General features: G+C 44.0%; 1 protein-coding gene across 1 annotated transcript in view; it reads left to right on the top strand.

Moving 5' to 3' along the window:
* The window catches only part of CUBN (cubilin), a 263,719-nt gene that overhangs the window by 121,461 nt on the left and 119,468 nt on the right, over positions 1 to 22,790 (top strand). The window contains exons 32-34 of the mRNA XM_065870957.1: positions 17,344 to 17,503; positions 19,743 to 19,856; positions 21,572 to 21,682. Coding sequence (XP_065727029.1) covers positions 17,344 to 17,503; positions 19,743 to 19,856; positions 21,572 to 21,682 — 385 coding nt within the window. The remainder of the gene's footprint in view (positions 1 to 17,343; positions 17,504 to 19,742; positions 19,857 to 21,571; positions 21,683 to 22,790) is intronic.

The raw sequence follows: 22,790 nt of genomic DNA, 5'->3' as shown, positions 1-22,790 counted from the left end.
CGCTTGAGTGACACATGGATGCAAAAAGCGAACTGCACCAGCAGTGTGGGTCCCCACAGCGCTGTGGTTAAGAAATCCAGCGCTGTGGTCGGGTGGCCCTGGGGCTGAGCCTGAATTTTGCCATTTTCCGGTTGAGTCGCCTGGGAGAAAGCGAACCTTTCAGCTTTGGTTTCCTTAATGGTGACATGGGGACAGTAAGAGTATCTGTGTCAGGTTTGTTGTTGGGATACTGGAGGTCGTGTCGGTGACCTGCTTGTCACATAGAAAGCCCCCCATTCGTGCCAGCCCCTAGTCACAATGACACTGACGGTGAGCGTCCCCAGAGAGGCCTGTTCCAGGGGCAGTGGTGGAGGAGGTGCTGTGGAATACGAGGACGAACAACCAGCTTGGGGTGCTGGGCCTCCAGGTCTTCAGTAAAAGAAGAGCCTGTTTATGAACCTTTCTGCTAGCACAGCACCGAGCATTTCGTGGACCCAGGACTCAATAACCTGTAATAACGATCACGAGGAAACGGGAGTGATTCATTTGGGCCTGGAAGCCAGAGGAGGTTTCACACCAAAGATGACATTTACGTGGCAGAATTTCACTAGTAGACACGTGGCACAGAAGCCAGGGGAGGAAGCTCTGGGGAGAGAACAGGGTAGATTGTGTACAGAAGCGCCAGCGTGTACAGACATTTGGGCTGTAGCTCTGTGCTGGGGAGCGTGTGGAGACCCAGGGTCTATAGAAAACGTCTGAACTGGACAAACTCTTGTGCTCTGTGAAGAATTTGAAATTATCCTATAGCCAGTGTGGGGAGTTGATGAACGTTTTCTGTAATGTACTCAAAACTGAGTTTTATGATAATAACAGGCAGCCGTGTGAGGCTAGGTTCGGCAGAGAAAGAGAAGGATGGTATAAAGGCTGATTGGAGAGCTATGGAAAAACCCTGGGCAGTGGCCTTGGGAGTGGAGAGAAAGGATGTACCGGCAAGCTCATGTTGGTGTAGCCACCGAAACCTAGAGGCTAATTACACCGTGGAGGGTTGGGGGGGAGGGGTGATAGAGATGCAGGGGTTAAGATGATTTGCTTGAAGAATGGGTAAATAATAATGCCATTGACTAAGAGAGTACTAAAGGGATCGACTACTCAGATTGATTTGGAAACTTGAGTTTGAAGGTCTACACTGCGTCCCTTATAGAGTTCAACAAACGGGTTCAGTGCTCAGGATGGGGTCTGAGCTGGACATATCCACTTGAGGATAATTTCTATATACTTGGATGGTTGTTAAAACCACAGAAGTAGATGGAATCCTATATATGAGCATTTTGTGAAGAGAAAAGGGCTAAGTAAACTCTTGGCCCTAAATCACCATTTAGGGGGAAGATGGAGAAACAAAGGACAAGGAGACTGAAGGGTACTCAAGGAGACGGGTGGAGAAGCAGAAGAGAATGGTAGCATAGAAACCAACAGAGAAGTCAGTTTTAAGAGTGGGTGGGCAAAGGTGTCAAATCCAGCAGATGAGGCTAAAATGAAGCCACCGGATTCAGTCTTTGATGACCTTGTAAGAAGCAGGACTGGTGTGGGTAGTACTGGAAGACTCCAGATCACGATGGGTTAGGAGATACAGGAGCTTCTCAGCTTTTCCCCAGAATTATGAAAGTGAATGGTATAGAGAGATAAAGGGCCATAACCTGTGATAAGTCAGGATCAAAGGAAAGTTGTTATTATTATTTGTTTTAGTGGTGAAGAAGCTTAAGCATGCCAGGAGAGCAGGGTGCTGGTGACAGAAGAGCAGCTGAGTATAAGAGATCAATGGAGTAAACGATGAAGCCGTGTTATCAGGGCAGAGACCTGAGGAAGGGCCAGACTGGTTTTATAAATTTCATATTTTCAGAATGAGAAATTTGAACCCATGGCCAACCATAAGTTTCCTTTTCTGATTTGCAAATGTCTTTATATTGAAAGTTGCATAAGTCATATACAAGCTAAGTCATTTTTGTTTGTACAATTTGTAACTCACCTTTACTAAAAGATAAAGAAATGTGAGAAAGGACTGTTCGCAGAAGTTGGGGTGGAGATCTGCTGTGTACGGTTGCCAAGTGGACCCAGTTATGGGGATGGAGGTCTGCAGAGGTTTAGAAACAGGCAGGCAATGCACTGGCGAGGCTGGGAGCTGGGCTCCAATTTAGAGTTCGCTGTCCAGGCGTTCATGAAGGCAGGCGTTGAGGCACCAGCCATCTATCTTTATAGCTGGATGGACACTGGATGCGAAATGCCCCCCAAAATCTAGTATCTTACATAAGATCTCTGCAGTTTAAGTTCGTACAAAGCCAGTCATTCATTATGGAGACATTCAAGTTAATTTCTTGGTCCTGCTTCTTAGACAGAGTCAGTAGCAAAGAGAAAAACATTCAGCTGCCAGTGCTGCTGCCAGATAATGTTTGTGTTCGTGGGATTTTTAAGAGAGCTCAAGTGTATTATTCGATACCAAGGTAAATTATGCTTGGATAGGACCAGCCATCAGGGTTTTAAACCTCCTCTATCAGTTTAGATTTCAGAGTCCCATTAGAGACCCAGCCATCTCTCAGAATTATTTGTAAGGAGTAGGACAGGAGGCAGGGAATAGTGTTAGGAAGATATGTGTGCGTATGCCAGAGGAAGCCGTCCCAGCCTTCAGTGGAAAGTTGCAGACGGCTCATTTGGGAGTGGGTTGAGTGGACTTCACTCCCTGGCATCATTATTGATATTCGATCTCGGTATTTTGAGCCACATGAGAACTTAGATAACATCGCAGAAGCGTGTTTTCTAGAATTTCATGCTGCTGTAATAAAAAAAGAGAGAAACTAGATTTTTCTGACTGCTGTTGAAGCGGTGATGGCATCACCTGGAACTCATCAGAAAGCTCAATTTACACTCAGGTTTCAACTAATTTGGTAATACGTGTGCACTTTTTGCTCAGTCCCTGTGAGTGGCTGGCGTCGTTAACCTCTGGCTCTCCTGAAGGACACACTGTGACTGCTTCTTGCTAAGGCAGCAGCGGGACCCACGGGCTGCACAGAACTTGTATGGTCAGCATGAAAACGGCTCCATTAGATTTCGTTTCACGAAGACCTAGTGTTAAAGTGACCTCCAACTGACAGCCTAATTGCTTAATTACAGGCTCTCTCCTGAGCCTTAAATTCACATAGCTCTGCGAGCTCTTATTGATCTAGAAATGCGGGTTGTAGCCCAGTGTGAGAGGGAAAGAGAGAAATCAGATCAGCGGCATGACTGGCCCCCAGAGACCCCGGGCCTCTGATTTCCACATCCTCTTTGCTCAGCACAATGGAATGTCTGCCTGGTGAGAATCAGTGAGAAACAGATAAAAGGAAGCAGACCACGGTCCTGGTCCAGCCTCTCATCTGGAGAAAGTATCCACTAGGGCTACAGGCCCTGCGACAAAAAAACAGGCACATCGTGAGTCACGGTTTTCTTTCTGAAGCTCTTCGTGCTGCTCTAGGAGAAGGAAAGCAAAGTGTTGGATTTGAACTGAAGAAAACCAGATTCCCCCCACGCCAAAGCTGCAGTGCCCGTTGTTCACACTATCTGACAGCAAGGCACAGGGTGGGACAGGGCAAACGTAAAACACAGTATCCGTATTTCGTTTTATTTTTTTAAGACACTACCTATGATGTGTTTCCTTTTAAAACATTGATCATTTCCAAACCCGAGCAAATAGACCCAAGGATAATAGAAGTCAGTACTTCAAAGAAACAATTCTTAAACAGTTCTTCTTTAAATATGTACTGTTTTACAAATAGATCCATGACAGAAACCAGTCTCTTTCCCTCTCTTTCTCTCTCCCTCTCATATCTTCCCTTTTTCCTTCTCACCACAAAAAGTTTACCTTCCGTTCAATACTTGAGGAAGATCTCCAGTAATCTCTTTTAAATGTTTTATTTTGTGGCTTGCTTTTGGTAACCCCTTAGCCATTTGGCCTTCCGGTGCCAAGTTAGTTACCAAAAGCCACGCTGATACTTTCCATCCCCAGAGCAAAGAATCATTGAATTGGAGCCGCTGTCCTTAATCTGCGGACACAAGCTTTGTTTGTGTTTCAGCTCAGAATCTCCTTAAATGTATGTTTATTCGTGAAAATAAAATGAACTTCTTGGATTTCTTTTCATACCAACGTTTCCAGTAATCTTTGGGTCCCTGCTTGCAACAACTGCAAATTATGAGAGTTTCTTGTCTCCTGTAAAATTTGGAACTGGAGTGCCACCCTGTAGAACAAAGAAACAGGAGTGACAAGAGTCCCGACACGAGATGTGTGCTGTGAACTGGGGATTTCATTTCAGAGGCCCGTAGCTGGAAAATATCACTGACGGAGGAAACCGATGCGTCCTCCACCCTCCGCCGTCCACCCCCAAGAAAAGCTGCCGTGATGAGCAATACTTCCCTTTCCTTCCTTACCTAAATTTATGACTTTAACAGCTTGGATAATTTCCTGGTGGGGTGCGCTCCCCGTCACTTAGTACTTCCTCCGCCTGCAATTACCGTTCCAACACGGGGGCTCCATTAGCAGCTATGCTGCCCTCCTCCCGTTTGCCACACGTGAATACATTCCACGGACTCTCATGCTCCAGACGGACTTGGCAGCCTGATGTGAATGATGTCTTCTCTGCCCTGAGATCTTATCCACCACATGTCTTGACCCCGATACACTTCAAGGCAATCCAAGCAGTAGACACGTGTTGCGAGAATGAATTAAAAATGAAGTAGAGGGGAAAGACCAGGTTGAAAGCCAATGAGGCCAGGGACGGGGTGAGCAAAGACACCATGCTGGTCTAATGAGACTGTGGTGAGACCAGGAAAGGACAAGGAGTGGACGTATATCTGGATCCAAGACTAGAGCCGAGTCAGGAATCGGGGATTTGGGTGTTAGGTTTAGTGATTGGTCCTGGGCACTGTGCCCGCTTTGTTCCAGCCGGCTCAGTTAGCACGCTGGGAATCCCGTGCGTGTACAGTGGGGTGGAATGCATGACAGGTGCCAGCCACTCCAAAATCCACAAGGGCCCCAAATAAGACTTTCTGAAAGGCCACTGAGGATGCTTGCTTGCAAGTCTAGAGAAGAGAGAGGTGACTTCCACTCTGTTTCTCCGGATTTTCTTTCTAGATGACGACGGACATGTCACTAGCTTCCTGGAATCATGATCTCCCAGTATTCTATTGTCAGTGAAGAAAACTTGATTTTATCTTTTTGGTTGTTTTAATGATAATTGATCAGAGGTCAGACAGATGGGATTCATATGCTGGCTCCACACTACCCAGTGTGTGACTGTGAACAAGTTACTTATGTCTTCTGAGCCTCAATTTTACCAGCTGCAAAAAGGAGTTGTAAGAAAGATGGAATTTTTTTAAAGACCTAAATGTAAGGCCAGACACTATCAAACTCTTAGAGGAAAACATAGGGAGAACACGCTATGACATCAATCACAGCAAGATCCTTTTTGACCCATCTAGAGGAATGGAAATAAAACCAAAAGTAAACAAATGGGACCTAATGAAACTTCAAAGCTTTTGCACAGCAAAGGAAACCCTAAACGAGACGAAAAGATAACCCTCAGAATGGGAGAAAATATTTGCAAATGAAACAACTGACAAAGGATTAATCTCCAAATTATACAAGCAGCTTATGCAGCTCAGTATCAAAAAAACAAACAACCCAATCCAAAAATGGGCAGAAGACCTAAATAGACATTTCTCCAAAGAAGATATACAGGTGGCCAAAAAACACATGAAAGGATGCTCAACATCACTAGTCATTAGAGGAATGCAAGTCAAAACTACAGTGAGGTATCACCTCACAGCAGTCAGAATGGCCATCATCAAAAAATCTAGAAACAATAAATGCTGGAGAGGGTGTGGAGAAAAGGGAACCCTCTTGCACTGCTGGTGGGAATGTGAATTGGTTCAGCCACTATGGAGAACAGTATGGAGGTTCCTTAAAAAACTACAAATAGAACTACCATACGACCCAGCAATCCCACTACTGGGCATATACCCTGAGAAAATCATAATTCAAAGAGTCATGTACCAAAATGTTCATTGCAGCTCTATTTACAATAGCCAGGAGATGGAAACAACCTAAGTGTCCATCATTGGATGAATGGATGAAGAAGATGTGGCACATATATACAATGGAATATTACTCAGCCATAAAAAGAAACGAAATTGAGCTATTTGTAATGATGTGGATAGACCTAGAGTCTGTCCTACAGAGTGAAGTAAGTCAGAAAGAGAAAGACAAATACCGTATGCTAAGACATATATCTGGAATTTAAGAAAAAAAAATGTCATGAAGAACCTAGGGGTAAGACAGGAATAGAGACACAGACCTACTAGAGAATGGACTTGCGGATATGGGGAGGGGGAACGGTGAGCTGGGACGAAGTGAGAGAGTGGCATGGACATATATACACTACCAAATGTAAAATAGATAGTGGGAAGCAGCCACATAGCGCAGGGAGATCAGCTCGGTGCTTTGTGACCACCCAGAGGGGTGGGATAGGGAGGGTGGGAGGGAGACGCAAGAGGGAAGGGATATGGGGATATATGTATATGTATAGCTGATTCACTTTGTTATACAGCAGAAACTAACACACCATTGTAAAGCAATCGTACTTCAATAAAGATGTTAAAAAAAAAAGAGAAAGATGGAATTTTAAAAAATATGCTTGAAGCATTAATCACAGTGTCTGGTACAGATAAGTGTTAGCTGCTGCTCCTGGTGTTTCTATTACTGCTTCTATTGCTACTATACTATGTTAAAGGTCTAAACTTATCTTTTTGAAAATTGTGAACCTTAGGTACACAGACCTGGATCCATAATCCTTAGTTCATTGCTATCATGATTAGTTTGTGAACAGGCTTATTTTATCTTAAAGTATTTTTTTAATCTTAAATAATATATTAGAAAAATTTTCACACACTCTTCACCATATCATCTCGTTACATTCTTTTCACTTCAGAAGTGGCTTATTTTGATACCTTCTAGAAGATTCACAAGTGAGTTAAGAAGGAAAAAAGTGGTAGTGCAGAAAATGAAAAGAAAAGCAAATTCATATACGTTTATAATTTGTTTGCATGGAAAGCTTAGCTCTGAAGTTAAGGTGAAGCATTGGCATACTTTGGGGAATATAAAACATGCTGTGTGTTTTGCTTTTGAATTGAAATGCTTTCTTCTTACTCCAGTTTATACTAATTTTAACCCACACATATAGTTGGTTTATTTTCTCCCTGAGCAAGATGAAACTTAGTAAAAGAAGAAGACAGTAGGAATATTTTCCCACCTCCTACTTGCCAACGATCTGAGGGAATATATTCCAGTTTCTAGAAATGAAAATGCAAACATTACTGAGGAAGCTAATGTTCGTTTTCCCCCTTCATCATGTGCTTTGGCCTGTGAGTGATGAGTGTTTCAGCGAGGGGACCGTGAGTCACTCCATCACCAGGGCTTTGATCCTGGGGGAGGGGCTACTCGCCGCACCCCTATCAGCCACTCTTCTTGGTTCTAAGCAAGGCATCCGTGATTTCTCGTCTTTATTCAGTACAGTTTTTAAATGGATCGGGACACTCCACCTTCCTTTTGTATTGGATTTTACATTTTAGAAAGCTCCTTGCTCAGGGGTAGTTGTTTGGAGACTGAATTAAAGGGGGGCACAAATTCAGGCAGGGGAAATTTTAGGCTCCTTTAGTGACCTAGGCAAGACAGCATGAAGTCCCACAGCAAGACACTGCCGGGCAGGTGGAGGCAAGGGGTGCAAGAGACACGTCGGAGGAAGAGTTAACAGAACATAAGGATCCATTCCACAGGGGGATAAGGGAGGGATCTAAAAAGGCTTGGCAATTGGGTACATACTCTGGCATTTACTGAGGCAAGAAATGAAGCTGGGGCTTCCCTGGTGGCGCAGTGGTTGAGAGTCCGCCTGCCGATGCAGGGGACACGGGTTCATGCCCCGGTCCGGGAAGATCCCACATGCCGCGGAGCGGCTGGGCCCGTGAGCCGTGGCCGCTGAGCCTGCGCGTCCGGAGCCTGTGCTCCGCAATGGGAGAGGCCACAACAGTGAGAGGCCCGCGTACCGCAAAAAAAAAAAAAAAAATGAAGGTGCAGGAGGAATTAGGGGGAAGGGGCGATGATTTCAGTTTGAGACGTTGACTGGAATGCAGTCAGATAGCTGAGCCTAGAGCTCGGAGAGAGGGCTGGCCTACAGTTGTACGTATTAGCCAACTAACACGTGTTTTGGAAATCTTAAAACAGAAGCCATATCCTTGATACATTCCGTCAGGCAGCGAAAGGCTAGATTAAATGGCGTGAGTATCTACCTGGCTTAGATACTGCAGTACAGTTACATGAGTAGCATATTTTCCTGTCTCTGTATGGGGTCATTTACATGTCCGTCTGGCTAAACACTTAAGCACTTTAAATATATATGTTATTTTAAATTTTTATATGCTCCTCATACTAAGTTTCTAAAATACAGAAAAGAAAAAATAAGAATGGCATCCATAATATTGCAATACAGAGACAAACTATTAACATCTTGGCTCGTTTCCTACCGAAACACACACACGCACACTTACACACACATACACAAAGAGTTAATATAAAACTGCGTATAGTTTTGTATCCTGCCTTTTTTCACTTAGCTTATTTTTTTTTTTGCGGTACGCGGGCCTCTCACTGTTGTGGCCTCTCCCGTTGCGGAGCACAGGCTCCGGACGCACAGGCGCAGCGGCCGTGGCTCACGGGCCCAGCCACTCGGTGGCATGTGGGATCTTCCCGGACCGGGGCACGAACCCATGTCCCCTGCATCGGCAGGCGGACTCCCAACCACTGCGCCACCAGGGAAGCCCCACTTAGCTTATTTAATATGCTGCTTCTTAAGAAGAGTTTCTTTGGCCCTATTATCAGTTACATGGACACCGTAGAATTGAGTTAACCACTAGCTTTTCATTGATCACTTAGATTACTTCTTTTCTTTTCTTATTATAATAATGCTCTGAAGAGCATATTTATATGTAAATCTTAGTCTACATTTCCCATTATTTCCTTTATATAGATTCTCTTTTTCTAATTGAAAACTCTATTATGAAATAGTTTAAGTCTACAGAAAAGTATCCACTACACAACGCATGTAAAGTATAGCATGAACAAAAACATCCTACTTGCTAAATCTCAATATTTGGCCATATTTGCTTCAAGTTCTTTGTTTTTTTTCCCCCAAAAGAAATGCGTTCCTTTTGAGGCCCCACGTGTAGCCCACACTGTTCCGTTCCCAGCCCCTGGCCCAGAGGAAACCAATTTATGAGAAATTGTGTTTACAATTCCCATGGCTATTTTGGTACGTTTTCATTGTATGTGTGCATCTGTATACAGTATGTGATGTTATTTTGCATGTTTTACAAATATGTGTTATGTTGTGTTATGTACATCAAGTAAATGTATTATGTTCATCAAGTAAATAAATTATGATGTATAATTTATTTATCTGATGAATATAATACAACATAACACATATTCTTCCATCCACTCTTTTCATCCAACCATCTGTTTTGAACGTTTTTCTACACTGTGGTGCATTCAGATCTAATGCGTTCTTTTTGCCACCATACAAGATTCCACTTGATCAGCATCCCATGAGTCACGTACCCATGTCCTGTTAGTGCACATTTCAGTTGCTTCTGATACTGTACTATGGCAACCCCTCAGCAAGGAACGTTCTTGTCCACATTTCTGAATGCAATCATGCAAGAGTTTGTCTCGGGTAGACGCCCGGAAGTGAAAGAGCTAGCTTTTACATTTCCTGTGTTGCCAAATTCCAGTAAAAAATGTGTGCGTGAGCATTCCTATCATGAAACAGGAGAAACTTACCTTCATATTATCTACCCCCATCTTTAAGACAATGAAACTCATAACCAGAAGCTTCTGAAGTACAGGAACAAACAAGTATCCCAGATGGATCCAGGGCTGGAGTCTAGGTGTTCTGACTCTCAGAGTGCTTCCAGGTGTTCTGATCACGAGATACCTGTGCTTCCCAGGTGTTCTGAACCTAAGATCACTGTGCTCTCCTTTGGGCCTTAGTCGGTCAGATGGAAAATGTCAGATGGGCCGAATCCCGTACGTAGCCTGTCAGTGAAGGCTGAGTACTGAGAGGCCATGAACAGTGTGGTTTGAGACGAGTGTGAGTGTTGACATCCACTTAGGCTCCACTTTTTGGACATTTTTGAAGCTGTGCTGTGAAGCCGGGTTTGGTGTTGTAGGGAAAATGTTTGGAGAGGAACACAGAGATTTTTTAAGCAATCACTGTTCTTCCTGAACTAGATCGGATACTTTGTCATCCCCAACTCAACCTGCTACATTAATGGATCTTATGAATTCTTGAACACGTTGTGATAGCTTTACTTTCCAAAGAACTAAGGAAGGAACAAGGAAAGAAAACAATGGCATTCGCCATCAGGGTAACACATTCGCTGAATGCGCGTCTCACGCCAGGCAGGTCACCGTCACCACGGCAGCTCCTCTGGGAGGGCCAGCGGTTCCAAGGACAGTGGAGATGCCACTCTGTCTCCATTTCTTCCCTTTGTGTACACAACTCAGCCCACCCCCCAGCTGCCCCGTCACTACAGCCAGTCACCCCTTAGACCTCAAGTAATTTCCAAGTCACTAAGTTCCATGAATGACTTTTGGTCCCTTCAGTGGAAGGTGACACAGGGCGTCGCTTCAGGTGAGAGAAAGGAGACTCAGAGGCCTGGGAAACCCATCATCCCATAATATTTCCAGGGACTCTTGTGTGGAGAAGTGAGGTGGGGGGGAGTGGTCACCCAGATGTCCGTTTCTTGTCACTGTTTACATTTCAAGGCCTCTATCTCTTGCTTCTTATGGCTGTTCCCTTTCTCTCTACCCCTTTTTAAGAAAAAGTTGGGATTTAGACCTCTTTGCTTTATTTCTCCAAAATACTACACACGTGAGGCTCTTTTATATGGTAGACTGCCTAAATATTGCAGGTGAGCTAAAATGTGATATTAAACATCCTTGCCCTAAAAACTCCAGTGTGCATTCCTTGCTCAGTCCCTCATTTCACACCCCCTGGATTGGTTATTTGTTGCTGCCTACAAACGTATCCCCAAACGTAATAGCTCAAAACAACAATAATTCTAGCTTCTGTGGATCAGGAACCCCGGTGTGACTTACCACGTGGCCGTTGGCAGGATTCGGTTCTTTGCAGGCTGTGGCTAGAGGCCTCCCTCAGCCCCTCGCCACGCGGCCTCTCTGCAGAACATCTCACAGCACAGCAGCTGCTTCATCAGGGTGAGCAGGACGGGGCGCAGGGGAGTGCCACCAAGAGAGGCTGCCAGCAAGATGCAAGGGTCCATCTGTCCCAACCGAGCCATGGCAGTGACACCCGTCCCTCTGACCTTGTCCTGTTTATCAGAAGCAGGTCGTTAGGTCCATGCCACCCTCCAGGGAAGAGGCTACGCAGGGCATGACGCACTGGGGGCAGGTCAGAAGTTGCCACCCTGTGCCTACCCCACCGCCCCAGCTGGGCAGTTTTCATGGATTATGTCTCCAACTCAGGCTCCCGTCGTGCCATATGAACCCCCATCTTTGGACCTCTTTTTGTCTTTGCCTCCCTAGCTTTCCCATTCCCTCCCTACGATGTTTTATCCATTTCTCAAACAGCAATTTAGTGATCTCTTCATCCCACTTTAATAGCAGAGGCTAATATCTATTAAGTACTTACTGTGTGCCAGAAACGACCCGACGTACCTTTATGCCTTTTAACTTATTTGATTCTGGCGAACAGTATAAACGATATTCTCATGTCAGTCCAGTTTTACAGATTAGGCAGCTGAAGGACAGAGAGGAGAGAGACCCGTCCACAGTAAGTCACGTAGCATCTCTCCCCTGGCAGTCGTTCTCTGAGAGCCTGCGAGGGTGTTTTGCTAAATAAACACCTTCTGTTTTTTTCTCTCTAAAAGGAATTCTGCCACCTGCTTTAAAAGAATGCATGTTGTTAAATAATACATATTTCCATCATCAGTAAGTATATGGAAAGGCGAAACGTTCCCTTTGCTTGGCTCCTTTATTTTCTCAAATTGCCGGCCACTGGCCTCTCTAAACATCATCCGGAAGGGGGTGCTGGTCTCTCACTTGAATGGTTTGCCTCCCCGTCACTTGGTGCTGAAGTTGACACGTGTCAGCTTTGAAAAGGGGTTGATATTTACTCAGATCTCCTTAACATTATAAAGCATCAAGTATTAAAGTTCATAAATGTTTGGCTCAGTTGTACCTTGTGGCTACAGCTCAGGGTATATAGAGGGTCCCCTGTGGCACCGTAATGTCATGTGTCCTGGATACTCTGGGCCTTGGGGGTCGGTCCGGTGTCCTCCACCCACCTTCCGCCATCCTCCTCCTCTCACAGCCCGTGAGAGGGCACCTGGGTGCTGTGTGTGTGGCCTGGCCCCTGACCTTGATCGGAGCCTCCTCCACTGCCCTCTGGGTGCAGAAAGCAGCTCCACTTGACCTCTTCTTTCCCACGGTGAATAACCTCTTCCCCGCCGTCGTGCCTGCTGTGCGTTTGTACTGCCCAATCCACGAGACAAGGAGCAGCTTTCTTTCTTAACTCTGGGTTTTCCTCAACCTTAGTCCGTTGTTCTCAGAGGGCGTATACTCTTTATACACGATATATACTTACGCATTGGTACCTCAGACGTTTATTGTCTGTTATGTGCCTGGTTCTGTTCTTTTAAAAAGTCTCCTATTTTTGTATGATAGAGGTAAGTTCAGGTATTTTTAACGTATGTGCTGGTATCTGGAAATCTGACAGACTCTGAATACTTTGTAAAGACACTGATTAACTTTAGCGAAGAAATTAGATCACTGCTTAACTCCATCTGCCTGTTTTTAGAGCTCCTGTAGTTGGAACTCCCACGGAGGGTGGCTGCTTTTTCTTTTGTGGATTCCATTTCAACGTTTTATTTTACTGGAGTTATCTAGAAATGAGTTAGTGGCAATGTGCAGTGTTTGTTTGTTTGTTTGTTTTGTATATTTCTCTTTTTACCACCTAAGCAACAGATCAGAAAATCAATTCCCAGGCCCGGGAAACTCTTGGCAGTAGACTTCCATAAGGCTTATATATCTATAAGCTACGTGAATATGTTATGTGTATAGCCAGTAATAATAGAATTTGCTAGCTCTGCCTTGGGAACTAAATGGAAGTAAAGGAAATGCATACTGATAATTTTTATGACTTTCGAATTTAAAAAAATAGCAACAAGGTTTCTCCTATTTTCTTCCCTGCAGTTTTTTCCTTATAATTTTTTTTTTTTTGCAAATTTTACATCAAGTTAATTTTCTTCCAGGTTTATTGAGATATAATTAACACACAGCACTGTGTAAGGTGAGGTGTACAGCATAATGATGTGACCTACGTACAGCGTGAAGTGATGACCCCAGTAAGTTTAGTGAACACCCATCATCCGATATAGACACGAAAGAGAAGAAATAGGAAGCGTATTTGTCCCTTTGCTGAGAGCTCTTGGGATCGACAACTTTCTTAGCAACTTCCCTGTATAACAGACAGCAGTGTTGAATCTGTTTATCATGTTATGCATTGCACCCCTGGCTCTTAGTCATCTCGTAACGGGAGGTTTGTACGTTTTGACCCCCTTCCTCACCATGCAGAAATGCCACATTATTACTGAGTGTGTTCCTCACACCGTGTGTTTCACCCCCATGACTCATTTATCTTGTAACTGGCAGTCTGTCCCTCTTAATCTCCCTCACCTATTTCTCTCCTCCCCTCACCCACTCCCCTCTGACAACCACCTGTTTGTTCTCTGTATCTATAGCTCTGTTTCTGTTTTGTTATGTTTGTTCATTTGTTTTATTTTTTAGATCCCACATATAAGTGAGATCATGTAGTAGTAGTCTTTCTGTCTGACTTATTTGACTTACCACAATACCCTTTAGATCCGTTCATGTTGTCACAAGTGGCAAGATTTCATTCTTTTTTGTGGCCGAGTAATATTCCATTGTATATATATACTACATCTTCTTTATCCATTCTTCTGTCGATGGACACTTAGCTTGCTTCCATGTCCTGGCTATTGTAAATACAGCTGCAATGAACACTGTGGTACATGACTCATTTTGAATTATGGTTTTCTCAGGGTAAATGGCCAGTAGTGGGATTGCTGGGTCATATGGTAATTCTATTTTTAGTTTTTTAAGGAACCTCCATAGTGGCTGTAGCAATTTACATTCCCACCCACAGTGCACCAGGGTTCCCTTTTCTCCACAGTATCACCAACACTTATTTGTAGTCTTTTTGACGGTGACCTTCATTCTGACAGGTGTGGGATGATATCTCATTCTGGTTTTGATTTGCATTTTCCTGGTGATTAATTGTCTTGAGCATCTTTTCAAGTACCTGTTGGTAAAATCAGCATTTCAATATGGGATTATGGCAAAAGAGAATCATATTGGGCTTGGAGCTTGATAACTCAGTGGAGGTTGGATTCCTTATAATTTTATAAATTAAAGCTTAAATTGATTTGATATTACTCTCAAATAAAAGGACTGCTATTCCAAACTGTTAAAAAAAAAAAGACCCCAGATGTCTCCTTGATAACGTGAGGTCTTACACTTTCATAAAATGGTAATTGGGAACATATAACTTAATAACTATCATACACATTGTAAAGAGAAGTAACATGATATAATATAGAATTTGGAGAGAGAAGAATTAAGTTCCTGGTTCTGCTACTCAGTAGCTCCATGATCCTGGGCCACTAGCTCCCATTGGATGAGACAATAGTTTAATAGCTAGCACACTTGTGAAGTCTCACTTTCTTCACTAAAAAAACGAAAAACATCACACGCTGTTGAGGACTAGTTTTAGAGATGTTTGCGCTGGTGCTTGTAAAATTACAACATGCTAACCAAATGTAGGGTGACATTGGTATATAATTTTGATTTAGGGACATTGGAAACCTTCTATCTTGGATCTGTTCCTTGTGAAGTAATGACCCAGGTGTATGGATTTCAGCCAGAGTCCTGTGATTCCAGGATCTCGGGGGTAGGAGGGGCTGGAAACATGTAGACCTCCAGAAGATGTGTTCTTTTAAAGAACCTCCAGGGAAATGGTTCATTCATGTGACTTTCTGAATGACTTTCGCCTTCACTTTCTACCTTCCTTATTTTGCCTTAAGAGGATTTCAACCATTCAGAGAGAAAAAGACAACTTAGAAAGGGAAGGAACAGTATCTACTTACTCCCTAGCCTGCTGAATTTGGAGAGAGAGAAAGGAAACTAGAGGAGTCTTGGCCTTGTGAGTTCGTGGACTTGTAAAAATCCTCTGAATGTGTGTGTATCGTTGGGTGGTGTTTGTTGTTTTTGTTGGGGATGTCTATGAACCTCATAGAACCCATGTTCCACTGAAGTTTAAGAAATGCTCTTTTAAGCAAACAAACCAGTCACCTTGAGAGAAGCAAGTAGTCTTGTACAAGCAGTCTTGACCAAGGGTCAGTTGCCATATGCCCCAGACCCCTGGACCCCAGATGTTCTAAGAGGGTATTCTTTAAAGCAAGATAGTATTAATATAACATTACTGAAATCCTACGTTGTTATAGCTATAACCTTAGGAAAGTTTAAAACCAAGTACAGAGATAACCAAATCTTGGATTAAACCAATGGTGGTAGTACTTGCGAGTAGGTTGCAGTATGTAGTATAAGAGGTTGTGTAATGATGGTGTGTGTGGGGGTTTGGCTCCTATTTAAGGTATTCAAGGTATTCAGAAGAGGCAGTCACACTAGATGGGAAACTATATTTTGAATTGGTTGAGAATGTATCATTTAGTGTTTAATCAACCTTTAAATGTTGAGTGAAAATCAGGTTTAAAGTTTTATTGGATATATAGATTTAAAGATTAGGACATTGAGGGAAACAAAGAAAAAGAAAAAAGAAGTGATGCTCCAGAGCGTTTATATGAAATTCGTTATTGTAAAAGTTTTCGCCCCCTCATTAGAGAGTTAAAAATCCTATTGATGTTTGACTCATGTGCTCATGTAAATTAAACTGAGAATAGCCTCCCAGTCACACTTACGTGCTAAGGAGAACGCTGATTGTAATCACTAGGTATTCTAAAGTCACTTGTGTGTACCTTCCTTGTATTAAGTTCCCGACTTTCTGTCTTCTCCCAGGGCTTTCTTATGAAATGCAAATAGCAATTTATTTTGCATGAAGCAGTCATATTTTAACCTCATACTTTTACTCCCACCCTGGCGGTTGGCCAGCTGATGCATCTGTCTTGCTTCATTGAAATCTTGCATTGGACAAAATGAAAGGTTTAATTCTGGACTCCAGAACCTAGCTGTCTGGTTCACCATGTCCTGCTCCCTCTTAGGAACTGTGTGTCTTGGTCACATCAGTGAGCTCTCTGTGCATCCGTTATCCTCTTCTTGAAAATGGGGGGAATCTGGGGAGGAGGAAACTGGATAGTATATGTGAAAGGCTGAATCCAGTTCCTGGCTCATAGTAAACGTTTAATGAACGGTTGCTGTCATTACTATTATCGTCCAGAGACGAAGAACTCATTTCCCCCCAGTTTACACATAAGAGCATTCAAAGATTCACACCAGACACACAAAGTCCCAAGAAAGTGCGCAAGCTTCAATTTCACACACCAGTACAGCAATTTTGGGGGTCTGTAATGTAAACTCTGTTCCACTGGCACATATGGAAGGTCAGCTAAGTCCCAGCGCAGAACTAGGCAGCACAGAGCCCAATATCTTTTTTAAAATAATGAGGTAATTTTCTAAATCAGCCTCACATCACTACGTCATTTGAAAGAATTCTACCATTTCTCTTCCTCTTGACCATGACCCCATGAAGAGCATAAAGTTCCAGCAAAGGCTGGGTTTCTGAAAATGAATGATTCCTCCTCATTATTTCTTATGTATTTGCTCCATATTCATTCTTGTGTCAGCACATGTGGGCATGGCCCATGATGTAACAGCCCTGGAGTCAGGAGAGGAAGAAAGCAGGGATAGGCATGGCATTTATAAAGACATCCAGGGATCTAATGGCGAGTTTCTCTGGCACAGAAACTCCTACTGAAATCCCTAGTTTTCCTAGAAATGACCAAAGACTCAGACACTCCAATGGACCTGACTGACAAGGCAATAAAATGAAGCACTGGATTCCAGCAAATGTGTTTTCTACTAGGTCACTGATGTGCAGGTACTCCACGGAACAGGCGCCTTGTACAGGCAGATCTGAAGTTCTGAACCACTGTGTTCCCTGTTGTGTTTCTTTGTAGGCATTTGATGGTTTAAGCTCTGCAGCCCCTCGCCTTGCCAGTGTGTGTGGAAGACAGCAGCTGAGGAACCCCTTCACCTCTTCAGGAAACAGCCTCTTCCTGCGATTTCAGTCTGGCCCTTCCAGACAGAGTCGGGGGTTCCGCGCTCACTTCAGACAAGGCAAGTTCCGCGCGGGTCTCCCGGAAGCACAAACCATCTGTTCTTAAGTGCCCCTCTTGGTGCTGCAGTAAAATGAGACCGAAATCGGTCCCAGCTTTCTACTTAACATGCGACAATTTAAGTAGAACAAAGGAACCGTGGTTTGCAATGATTCCAACTGTTGATACTTTTAACTTTTCCTTTGTCTAACTAAGGTGACGTGAACTTCCTTGGGATCTCTGTATCTCTCAAGCAGATTTTCAGAATAACACTTAAAAGTGCCTTTAATATTAGAGACACTATTAAAGAAGTGTTTATCCAGATTCATTTATTCACAGATATATTATCTAGTATTTATCCAAAGTTTTATGCTAAGAGATACGCTACTATAAATTACAAGACTTTCTTGTAATATAAAGTCAGGTTCTAACCCTCAAGGTAGTGGTTGCCCTCCACCTGAAGAATCAGTATTGTTTTCCATTGATTTCTTTTTTCTTTTCTTTTCTTTTTTTTTTTTTTGTGGCCGCGCTATGCGGCCTGCATCGAACCCAGGCCACGGCAGTGAAAGCGCTGAGTCCTAACCACTGGACCGCAAGGAAATTCCCCATTTTTTTTTTCTTAAAGCACCACTTCCTACTAGACCTTTTCACCCATTGCCTTTCATCTGGGAATTTTAGAGATTAACCCTTTATTCCACTGTCAGAGATGGAACCCAGAGCTGGATGGGTTGTTGTCCCCTTAATACGCCTTTGATTTTTATTGGGAGGATCCTTGTCATTTCAAACAAGCGTGGTCTATTTAGTCATTTCATCTGTTTCAGTGGACTTGGCTTGCCCGGATTCTGCAGTAAAGAGCCCTGGCTAGGAAGAGTTTCTGGGTTGAGGCCTCCCCAAGGTGCACTGTAGGCTTTGGAGCAAGAAGACTGCGAAGTTCTTTCAAAGAAAGAACAGCTTTTTTTTTTTTTTTTTTTTGCGGTACGCGGCCCTCTCACTGCTGTGGCCTCTCCCGTTGCGGAGCACAGGCTCCGGACGCGCAAGCTCAGCGGCCATGGCTCACGGGCCCAGCCGCTCTGCGGCACGTGGGATCTTCCCGGACCAGGGCACGAACCCGTGTCCCCTGCATCGGTAGGCAGACTCCCAACCACTGCGCCACCAGGGAAGCCCAAGAACAGCTTGTTAACACTCTTTCTTTTCATTTAATTAATCACTTACGTTTTGCTTCATAGCAAAGAAGTCCCCAGCGGGTCTTCTCTGGGCTGCTATAGCAGCCTCCTGGCCTCACCTGCCCTTCTCCCATATTCCTCCAAAGTCAACGTGCAGTAGCGAGTTCTCATTCTGACCTTCAGTGCTCCATTGTCTGTCCTGCCTCCACACCGACCAGGGCGTGGAGCCCAAGCTTCTCCACACAGGCACAGAATCTGCCCTGCTCTTTTTCCGGCATCGCTTGACCCTTCTCATGCGCCCCATGCTTCGGCCAAGCGTGTGTGGTGCAGCCCGTGCCCTCCTCTGTCTTTGCTCGGGCTGCCCTGGGCCACTCTCCCTCACCCCCAAATCCTCCTTCAGTGCTGTCTGCGCCATGAGATGCCTTGTACACCCCCCGTCTTCTACTCCCACAGGGCTCTGCAAGTTCCTGATGACACACAGCCGCCCTTATGAAGTCTCCTTCAACTGAATATTTATTTTCCTAAAAAAGAAGTCAGTCGTGGGGCTTCCCTGGTGGCGCAGTGGTTGGGAGTCGGCCTGCCGATGCAGGGGACACGGGTTCGTGCCCCGGTCTGGGAAGATCCCACGTGCCGCGGAGCGGCTGGGCCCGTGAGCCATGGCCGCTGAGCCTGCGCGTCCCGAGCCTGTGCTCCGCAGCGGGAGGGGCCACAACAGTGAGAGGCCCGCGTACCGCCAAAAAAAAAAAAAAAAAAAGTCAGTCGTAAAAGAGATTATCCCTATGTCTGTAATTTGCAAGTGGGCAGAGTAAGTGAATCAATGCCAGCATTCTGTTGAATGATTCAGGCAATTCACAGCCATTTACTCTGTTGTTCTTTGCCACTCCCCACTTCCCGTAACTGAAGAATACTGTTATAAATGTAGAGTATGTTGCCACTTTCTCATGGTCTATGTGTAGCTTTCTTGGCAGAGAACTTCCTTGACATGCCTTTTAGAAATAAGGAAACATCGTTTATGCTTTCATTCTTCAAATAATTGTTTTGGAGAGTCAGCAAAACTCAAAAGTGTGTGACATATGTGTGCGCTTGTGTGTCCCTCAGCCTGTGGCGGCTACATCTTCACCGACTCCGTCGATACGATATCCTCTCCCCTGTTCCCTGCCAACTATCCATACAATCAGAACTGCAGCTGGATAATTCAAGCCCAGCCTCCGTGTAAGTAGCAAAAATAAAAAAGAATCCAGGACGCTTGGTGGCTGTGGGAAAGTCCAGCTATGACTCATGTTCTTATCTCCTCGGTGGTAACAATTGATGGCCTTCCTCTCCTGTTTTTGGGAGCCCCATTTCCTGATGTGCACAAGAACAAGGGTTTCCTAATCTGGTAGGAAGTAACTTTTACTGTTTGTTCTTCATTTAATTATTTTTTAAATTTCAAGGCCTAGCAAAGGAAACGAAACAAAGCAAAACCCTGTAACCTAGTTGAAATGACAGGCGTGTGAGACTGGGGGTAAGCAAAAATAGTGGATAAATAAATCGTTTTTGACACCTGTGCCTTGAGTGTAGTAGATGCTCAAGGCAGTTGCTAAGTGAATAAATGAACAATAAGAACCATAGACTGGAAAATTAATAACTCATAGTTTGGAGATGCAGTGCTATGAGCATATCGGTCTTCAACCAAGGTGGAAGTTAATTACAAAATCTGGTCTCTCCTGTGATGCACGTATTTTAAAAAATCCCAGCATAGGCCTTAAGAAACATTTAACACGTGCTTACACCGTGTTCTTTTTAGAATCCTAGAGTCGTATTTTCTGCTCTGGTCGGAAGGATTACTGTCCACATTTTACAGAGAAAGTTAAGAGACTCTTAAGGACTCAAGCAAAATGACTGCGAAGAGGGTGATCCCAGGGCCGTTATGAATCCCGTTCCAAGTGAGCCCTGCCCTTCCTTGAGGTTTTCAGGAAAAATTGATGATTTCATGTGGGAATGGCATTAAGTGCTTTACTCCGCTCTCTAATTAATGACCTGTGTGATAAGAGGAAAGTCACTTATGCTGATAAGGCCCCATTAGCTAATGGAAAAAAAGAAGAGTTTGGCTTAAATATTCTCTAACATTTTTCCTAGGCATGTTAAGTATTAACAGAAGGGTATCTTTATTGCCCTGCGTGTCATCTGGGGGTCAGTGATGTAATCCTTAGGCAAAGAAAGTAGCCAGGAACTTAGCCTTGAGTAAAGAAGTCCCCTGCCTCGAGTTCCACAGTCTTGCACCTAAGGATAATTTCTAAACAGTTCTAAAGCATTTAGATGAAAGAGGTCACTGGTATAAAGACAGCAACAGGGAAAGATCCTATTCGGAAGATTTGGGACCCTGGAAGAAAACAAAAGGAAAATGTACCCGGGCACATACCTTTCTGCAAGTAATTCAAAGCTCTCTTTATAAATGAATGAACTTCCGTTTCCCCGGTTCTGGCCTTAAAGTAACACCGAGAATGCTAGGATACGTGTGCCGGAGAGGAAAATGTGTCTTATTTACAAGCACAGGTAAAGAATCAGAATTTAAGGAAACTATTCTATTAAGAAAAATACTTCTGTGAGGAACACAGCAACAGTGGATGCATTCCCCATCGTCCGTGAAATAAACCGACCCAAGGGCCCTTCTCCAAGGGTTCTCTTCCCAGTACCAGCGTTTCAGAATCTACAGACATTTTCGAAAGCATGGATTCAATTACTCTTCAAAGGAAAGCTTTTAGCAGAGCGGTTGTTACTTCTCCTCTTCACCCCCCTCCCCCGTCCGTCCCCCTGTGCACATCTGCCAGATTCATGGCTCCCCTGCTGGAGAGCCAGCAGGAGAAAGGATCAGAGGTGAAATAGCATTCCCTGTATGTTTTGTTTGCCAGAACGTTATTAAAGAGTCTTCTCTTTTTCCCTTTCAGTCAATCATATCACCCTCTCCTTTAGCCACTTTGGACTTGAAAGCAGCACAACATGTACTCGAGACTTCTTAGAGGTTTTGGACGGCAGTCGTGATGATGCGCCCCTCCGAGGTACTGCCGCGCTCACCCGCTCACATCTGCGGCCTTGGCTTTTTGCAGTTTCTGTGCTTACGTGTGTATATGCTGTCATTCCAGGTTAGAATGTTTCCAATAACTATGAAGAGCGTCATCAGCCATGTAAAGATAATGAGAGGCTAAGAAAGCAGGATGTAATATGGCGTTCGAGAAACTCAGCTTGTTCATATTCAAGGACATGAATAGTTTATATATATATTTTTTAATTGAAAGTTGCGATCCCTTTAGACAGTGAAATGCAGTGCATTCCAGCGTTAAGTAGCATTCTCTGAGAAACTTCTTGTTAACATTTGACCACAGTGCTGGTATTCAAATTGAGCACGTATCTTTTGGTTTTGTCCTCAGTGGAAACAAAAGAACAGATAGATAGACAGATAGTAGATAGGTAATCTAGAGTTCTGTTTGTAATACATCCCAGTAGAAATTAGGGATTGCTGCTAAATAGTTTCTGAAATGTTTTCAAGCAAAATAATCTCAGGTTATTTAAACATTCTCCATGAGTCACTCCTGAGTCAGGAGTGCTGTCGGGGCCTTAGTTAGGGACAGTGTCAGTGCCTGAGTTGGGAGTATTTGAGCTTTGTCATCCAAGGTTCTCATCCTGCGCTAGAAGACAAGCTGCATCAGAGAAGGGACTTTGTTTTGCTCATTGCTTTATTCCCGGTGCCCAGAACAGTGCCTGAGATGATAACAGGCAATGGAGGAATACTCTCTGCTCTCTGCAGACTTCCGATTGTATTCCTTGAGATTTTTGTCTGTAAGCATTTAACTGAGGTTGAGGCTATATTATTTAATGGACACTTATATATAACACTATGTGCTGAGTGCTATCCTAAGAACTTTATAAACAGTAACTCAATTAATCCTCATACCCTTATGATACAGGATTTCATTGTTATCAATGGTCCCCGCTCTCAAGTGGGGAAACTGAGGCACAGAGCACTTAAGTAACTTGACTCAGGTCACGTAGCTGGTAAGTGGCAGAGCCGGGAGTTGAGTTGAATCCAGGTGTTTTGGTTCCAACATCCATGTGCTTCTCTGCTCTTATATGTTGCTTTTAAGTATTAGCGCGTTTACTTGCGCAGGT

The sequence above is a fragment of the Phocoena phocoena genome, chromosome 2 (genome assembly GCF_963924675.1).
Source record: "Phocoena phocoena chromosome 2, mPhoPho1.1, whole genome shotgun sequence".
Classification (NCBI taxonomy): Eukaryota; Metazoa; Chordata; class Mammalia; order Artiodactyla; family Phocoenidae; genus Phocoena; species Phocoena phocoena.
This window is presented reverse-complemented; position numbering and strand designations above follow the sequence as displayed.